This window comes from Nymphaea colorata, chromosome 2, assembly GCF_008831285.2.
Source record: "Nymphaea colorata isolate Beijing-Zhang1983 chromosome 2, ASM883128v2, whole genome shotgun sequence".
NCBI classification, from domain to species: domain Eukaryota; kingdom Viridiplantae; phylum Streptophyta; class Magnoliopsida; order Nymphaeales; family Nymphaeaceae; genus Nymphaea; species Nymphaea colorata.
The window spans coordinates 14672025-14679964 of record NC_045139.1 but is presented as its reverse complement, the minus strand read 5'-3'; the positions used below and the strand labels follow the sequence as shown (position 1 = coordinate 14679964).

Here is a 7940-nt window from a genome sequence, read left to right as displayed (position 1 = left end):
TAAATTGAGCATCTTCATTGTGAGCACAACTTAATTCAATATTCAAAAGACATGCTCTCGCTTGGTGCATTTTTTTCTGACTGTTAAGAATCGTCGTTGTAATTTAAAATATTAGAGAAAATGGAAACAGAGGGCCACAATTAAAGGTGCAATGCGGGTGCTGGGCCTGTTATTGCATGTCGACGATCATAGTGTATCTGATTATATAAATGATGATTTTTCTTTAAGATCATCGTTCTTATATATTTTTAGAAACCATGTAATTTTTCTTTAAATCAAAGGCATTTAAAAAAAAATCCTTACTATTTTTGCGTTAGTTTTATATTTTCAAACGCACGATCAACTTGTTGACAATCACTGTCGTGCATATATATATATATATATATATATATATAAATATAAACAACCTACCAACTTTATTAAACTTGGCAAAATAAATATTATTAGAGTTCAAGTGACATTTATATCATAATTTTGAACTGTTTGACAGACAGCCGTACTCGTGGCAGGTTAAGGGACCTGCTATATTGAAAACTAGAGATTGACCAACCCTTTTTTAACGGCAGATTTTTGTCTTTTAGTCTATAACTGGGGCAAAACGCCAGGGCCTGAGACTTGGTAGCGTCGCCGGACAACATAAAGTCTCGTGAAATTGAAGAATAAAATCTCGTGACATTGAAGAAACTTAAGAAGACCATTTTGAAACCTTTTTAGATGCAACAATTAAATGAGAATTGCAGAGCTTAGTGGCTTCTTCCGTCCATCGTCCGGGATAGAAACAGTTCAGGCTTGGTTACCCGATCCAATAGTATCAGATTCGATCAAATCGGATCCACCTCCTGTTTTTCCAGTCCGGGTAGCTTAAGATCTTACATAATCAAGCAGAGTCCTTTGTTGGATCTTGAATTGAATCCGAACCTAAGACTGCAACTGGATCCCATTTTCTTCACCACGTCAAATTAAACGGGTCCAAACTCGGGTCTGCAAATGACCCAACCCCCTGAGAACCTTACGCTTTTTTTTTTTTAATGGATAAAGCCAAAAGGAAGCGTTTACCGTGAAAAGTGTCTGACGTTCATTCGTTAAGATGATAAGATGATGTCTTCAATAATAACGAACATATCTAAGCAACAACACAAGTTGCCAATATTATACTATTCTAAAGGCATCAAACTTTGGTAATTGGAATATCCCCAGGTTTCAGCTCTGACTTTTTTTTTTTTTTTCCTTCATTTCCTTTCCAAGAATAAATAAATAATTAAATAAATGAACAGATAAACAGAAATATCTATCAATAACAATGCAGAACTTCTTCATGGCATCACATGACTATTTTCCATTTCTACGTTCAAACTTGTCCATGGAGACCAGACCTGTACAGTGTACACCATGGATCTGACAATAGCAGGGCTCACTAAATGGGGCCACGACGGGTCCCAGCTTCGCTGTGCCGCTGCAAAATGGAGGGTGAAGATTGGAGACGATTCCGGCGAGCACACCATTTAAGGTGACGGCCTTCTCAATACGCAAAGTGGGCTCGGTAGGCATGGGTTATTCTACCTTGCCATGCACAACTTTCGACCCACCATAAGGCTCTCTAAATGCGAACTAGCAGTAAATGGATAAGCACCAAAACTTAAAAAGAGGTTGGCAAAGTGAGACCAAGCCCCAGCCATGGCTGCCGGACGTGCAGCTGCAGTTTAACTTTCAGACATTCATAACTTTTGGCCAATCAAGGACGTTACTGTACTACTTAGATGATAAGGTTTATGCAGAGGCAATCTTCGTCAGTATTGGCTCGCATCAGCAAATACATCGGATCGTATGGTGTTCGTGTCGGGTTTTTATAGGAGAAGTTCTGATATTGGATGCTAATGTGTCACTACATATTGGAAAAAATGCTCTAAGAACAAAAAACTTCTCATTTCAAGGGGCTTGGAAATGGTAATGGCTGGTTGGACCAGTGACTGGTAGATGGGCAGTTTGTGGTCGGACTTCCTATGGGCATCACCGGGGGAGTCTTGGCTTCTAGCTCCTTACCGAAAGTAAAATTTTCTCACAAGTCCGTCCATTTATGATAATTGAGCTCAGAACCGAACATGTGCAGGACTCCTTGCCGAAGCTCCTCGAACAAGTTTCCATCCTCAATGAGCAAGCTCCAATGGGTCTAGCTAGACTTGTTCAAGAGCCAAAAGAATCAGCCGACGCATTCAGGCTGATAGAGATCACGTTGCATATATTGATGGACCGATGTTATCAAGGTTCCAACTTATTCATTCACTTATTCCATAAGCTGCCCTCTTAATGCTCCTCCTTCCCCACCTCTCACTGGTTTGTCAAAATAATTGCAGTGGATTTGCCTTTTGCCGCTAATTCCTCTTGTTATTCTTTCGGGATTTAGGCTGTGATTCTGCAACTTTGACGCTCGTGTGTGCCAATACACCTTCACGACCAAAACAAGGTCCCAGCAACAACACAAGTACTCCATTTCACGAGTCAAAAACCATGTGAACATTTTGCTGTGGGTTTCAGTTGTGGCTGCACGTGATATTTCTGGACGGCAGTTTCATAGAATTTTACAGTTCATTGACTGAATTGCACCTTCCAACTAAGAACCAGAGACTGGTGCCGCCTGAAAATCTTCTTTCTTGCATCAGTAAATGAATGATACGGCGCTTGAAAGGTTGCAATATCTGAGAGCGACCAAATAAGGGTACTACTAAAAATGACTGAATTGCACCTCCGAACTAAGAACCAGAGACTGGTGCCGCCTGAAAATCTTCTTTCTTGCATCAGTAAATGAATGATATTCGGCGCTTGAAAGGTGGCAATATCTGAGAGCGACCAAATAAGGGTACTACTCAAAATGACTGAATTGCACCTCCCAACTAAGAACCAGAGATTGGTGCGGTCTGAAAAACTTCTTTCGGCGGCTAAAAGGTGGCAGTATCTGACAGAGATCATTGCATGAAGACTGACAGCATCACTAGGAGGTTCTCGATCCCCACTGCACATAGATCAATGGATGTACGTTATCATGGGAGAGCAAAATATTCCTGCTCAAACAAGCTAAGATCAGTAAAAAGAAATTTCCGTTCGTTAATCAGCCCAAGTGTGTCTACAAAAGGTTGCTCGACAGTTCCTGCCGTCATGGAAATTATTGCTTCAACAAAAGTTTTTCATGCCAAGACATTTCCAGACAAAATATCCTCTTTTCCTCCAACCCTTACCCTAAGGATATTTCTTTAACAGATCATTATTATCAATATGACCGCACATTCTGCGTTCATCTCCGTCAACGAGACCGTTCGCCCATGTAAACGTACACAGCGACTTCATAAATGTGAACCAGAACTTTCAAGTTCCGTGGGACAACCATTACCAACTTTGACAAATACCAATTTCACATGAATCTCCACCAGAAACATCAATCTTGTACCACTTCGTGCTGTCACCAATATTACTATTCACATCAGCAAGATCACATCCACTTGCAACCAATATCGATGTCATAAGTTCATCATCCACAGCCACTACTGCTGCCGAGAGCGTACAATACATGCATCACCACCTCATCTAGCATCGTACGAGTCACTTACATTTCCATTTTATACTAAGTTCTATAAGCGGTTAACTTCTGGCTCTCATTTGTGCCTCCATATGCAAAATTGCATCGCGGCCACTAAGCCGTCCACATCATGCCCAGGATTTTCCGTAATCACCTCACAATTATTGAGATGAAATCAGGAATGTGAGTCAGCTGACGGCAGAAAAAAAAAAAAAGATTCCATAGACATACTGAGCCTCTCAGTTCTCATAAATTACCAGAAGTCACCACAAGAACATACACCATTGCAGTAATGATGAAATCTATTAGCATCTCTCACAATGATTTCTCGTTCTAGAACCCTTGAGACAAACTTAGTGAATTCATGACAGTCAGCACAAACACGGAGATTCTTTGTTATCCGAATAGGCGATAGTGGGTTTGTGCTGATCAGACCAAATGAAATAGCTAATCTCTCGCTATGGCTGTACAGCATATTCACCTTCTTCTCTTCTCCTACATCGTGCAAAACAAGCTTTGTCTGAGACATAAATCCAGCCTTCTCCAATTTAACTTTAATTTCAGCCAGCATGGCATAGATCTCCTCTGACTGGGGATGTGATTTGTCCCCAGCAATAAAAGAGTGCATTTTGTTCCTCACTTCAATCCAAGTACATGCAGGATCCTTCTTCAATCCTCGCTGCCTCATCTTCTCTCTCACCTTTTCCACATCTTTCCCTTTCCCAGCTGCAGCATAGAAGTTCGACACAAGCACATAATTTCCAGGCTTTTCTGGTTCCAATTCTAGAAGCTTCTGAGCAGCTAATGATCCTATTTCTGTACTACCATAAACTCTGCATGCACCGAGCAGAGCACACCATACTGCTGCTGTAGGTTCAACTGCCATATCCTTTATAAAATTATAAGCTTCATTAAGATAATTATTCCGGCCTAGAAGATCAACCATGCAGGCATAGTGCTCAGGCCACGGTGCAAGATGGTGATCGCTTAACATCGATTCAAAATAGGCCTTGCCTTCCTGAACTAGACCTGAATGACTACATGCATATAAAATTGCCAAGAAAGCAATACGATCAGGTTGTACATTAGACTTCTGCATTCGAGTAAACATAAGAATGGCAGCATTTCCACGACCATGCATGCCAAAAGCACTTATCATGCTTGACCACAAGACCAAGTCTTTATCATGAATCCTTTCGAACAATTTGTATGCATTATCCACCGTCCCACACCTTGAATACATGTCCACCAAAGCATTACCCGTGGCTCCCTCAATGGTAAAACCTCTTCTAAGAAGGTATCCATGAATTTCTTTGCCCCTATTCATAGTAGACAAAGCAGCAGCTGCAGAAAGAATGCTGATCAGGGCCACTGCATCAGGCTCGTGACCATCTTCACCCATTTCATGGAACAGATTAAATGCTTCATTTGGTAACCCATTATGAACATAACTAGAAATTATACTGGTCCAAGAAACGACATCCTTTTCTGCAATACTTTTGAACACATCAAGGGCATATTTAAGATTCCGCATTTGCCCATATGTATCAAGAAGAGCATTTGCTAAGACTAGATCAAACAAGTTATGCCTAAATATATAACCATGTATCTGTTTCACATAATGAATTTTGTCCAGACCGCTAGAAGCAAGAAGAATGCTCCCAAGCATTAAGGGATCCACAGTCACACCCAACATCTGAACTTCTCTGAACAATTTAATGGTGGCAAGACAGCAAAAGTTCTGAGCATAACCAGCCATGATTGTAGTCCAAGATATGATGTCCTTTTCTGGCATCCTATAAAAGACAAGGTCCGCATAGTCCATACGGGAGCACTTTGTATACATATCTACGATTGTATTCCCTACAGGGTTATCCAAACCAAACCCAAATTTTATTGCGTAGGCATGAGCCTCCATGCCATGAAAAAGATTTCCCAACCGGCCACATGCTGAAAGAACGCTGATAATAGAGACGTTATCAGGACTTTGACCATTCTGCAGCATTTCACGGAAAAAATCAAGTGCTTCACAGTACATAAAGTTTTGTACATAACCAGAGAGCATGGAGTTCCACGAGATATCGTCTCTGCTATTCATCTTTCTGAAGACAAGAGAGGCAAGACCCATTTTACCGCACCTTGCATACATAACAAGAAGTGAATTCGATTCATAAAGACTAGATTCTAAGCCCAATCTAACAAGTTTCGCATGGATCTCCATGCCCAATCGCACCAAAGATAGATCGGCACATGCTTGCAGAATTCCCACAATTGTAAATGAATTCATCGAAACACCATCACTTTGCATGACTCTGAAGAGCCTCAGGGCTTCAATAGAGTTCCCACTCTGCGAATTCGCTGAAATTATCGAATTCCATGAGACCACATCCCTCTCTGCACTAATCCCGTCAAACACTGTGCATGCCAAATCCAATTCATCGCATTTCGCATACATTGAAACCAGAGCATTCAAGACAAAGACAGATGATCCAAACCCCTCCTTTACCGCCTGCCCGTGGACAACCCTCCCGCAATTAACATCGTTCAACTCTCCACAAGCCTTGAGAGCACAGGCAAAAGTGCAAGCATCAGGGAGAACTCCATATTGGCACATCCTCCCATACAATCTGAGCGCGGCCACTGACTGTCCATATGTCACAAGGCCCCCAATCAATGCATTCCAAGTAAATACAGTTCTGTCAGGCATTTCATCAAACAAATGTTGCGCATCTTCCAGACAACCGCACTTCGAATACATGAACACCAACTTGGTACCCAAAAATGAATCCATAACGTTACCATGCAGAGAAACGATACGCCCGTGGAGTTGTTTGCCTTGGAACAAGGCACCACGGGAGGCACATAGCTCCAACAAACAAGATAAAACGTCGACACCCAGATGAGAGAAACTTCCATTTTTTCTAAGAAACAAATCAAAGGCTTCAAATGACTCCTCAAATCTTCCTTCCTTGCACAATCTCACAACATCAGAAGGAGAAGAGGATACCAAGGGAGGAACTCTCAGTGGTCGTGGAGACAGAGAGGAGCGTCCCAGAGGCTGGGAGTGCATGGGCATCATCACGTTGGGGTGATGGACGGCTGAGCTGACACCCGCTCTGAGATTAAGAATCGTGGCCATTGATCGGTGAGGAAGACTCAGATTACCCTGCATAAAGTTTTTCTAAAATATCCGGATGGGAATTCTGTACGAATCATCCCAGTTTTCCAGGCTAATTTATCGGAAAAGGAATCTAAAGAAAAGAGCCAAAGGAAGCCAAAAAGACAGTAGTGATACCATTACCATGGCCGCAAACTTAAAGATTCCACTTCGGTCTTTCCATAAACGGAAGATCACGAATTCTACATGGAAGCGAAGAGGTATACTACGGTTGGGCAGTATATTGAGTATTAAAATCTAAATTTTTCTTTCTAACCCCTTGCAATAACAACTCGAATAATGAACAAGCTAGTATTACTTTGAAGATTAAATACAAAAAGATTAAAACTTTGGTATACTAAACATTGTAGGAGCTTAATATTTTGTCAACTGAAAGTCGATCAATATGCCGTGGACCAACCGAAGTTTCTAAAATGTCATATTTGTTTTAGTCCACCGTCAAAGAGCATATTTTAGCCAAAAAAGAGAACTTGTAAACATGCAGCTCAAATGTATTTGGTTTTCCTTTTTTCTATACTAAACTCTCAAGGGAAAAAAAGATTACGTGTGTATTTGTTTATGTTTTACGTGATCTTATAGTCTAGAATCGACCAAGTTGAGTCCGTCCACATTGTTCCCAACTACTTATTTTCTTCAGCGTCTTTCAATCCTCCAGCTTTGTCAAAATATAGATAAACTTATGCTATTTCAATCACTGCAACCATGGTTTATGACTTCTTAATCTCTCAATTTTCACCGCCAACCAGTAATATGGTGTTTTTCAGAGAGATTTTTCCCGAACCTAGTGGAGGGGAAAGCGGGAAAGGGGTTTTACACACCTGAGTGTGATGCCTCTTTAATTCAGGTTCAGATTTCTGCTTGTAAAATTGACCCCAAAAATATTGAGTTTTTCAGAAGATTGATCAAAATCAAAGTCACCGATCTCGGACATGTTAGTAGTACGAATTGGTATTGTTAATGTCCAGCCTTTGCAACTAGAAATCGCCGTGTTAATTATTGAGCAATTTATTTTTGCATACTTATCTTTTGAAGTAGGGCTTGGGCACCCAAACTCTAAAAAGTACTAGGAACACCAAGGCTAACTATTTAACTATTTTGCCGACCAAATGGAATGATTACATGTAACAAAATTAATGACAAGCTGCCATGGAAGATACAAAAAGTTCGGTACAAGAAAACGAGGCAGAAGCCTCG

The 7940-nt window shown here is 41.0% G+C and overlaps 1 protein-coding gene across 1 annotated transcript; it reads right to left on the bottom strand.

Annotated features, from left to right (window-relative positions):
• Positions 1 to 1263: 1263 nt before the first annotated feature.
• LOC116246794 (pentatricopeptide repeat-containing protein At3g63370, chloroplastic) lies at positions 1264 to 6914 on the bottom strand. The gene has a single exon (XM_050075751.1). It carries the CDS (start codon positions 6738 to 6740, stop codon positions 3822 to 3824), a length of 2919 nt encoding a protein of 972 aa, XP_049931708.1. The 5' UTR covers positions 6741 to 6914; the 3' UTR covers positions 1264 to 3821.
• Between the last annotated feature and the right edge of the window lie 1026 nt (positions 6915 to 7940).

Coding starts and splice junctions, on each gene's coding strand:
- LOC116246794 (XM_050075751.1), bottom strand. CDS start 6,740: ATGCAGGGTAATCTGAGTCTTCCTCACCGATCAATGGCCACGATTCTT.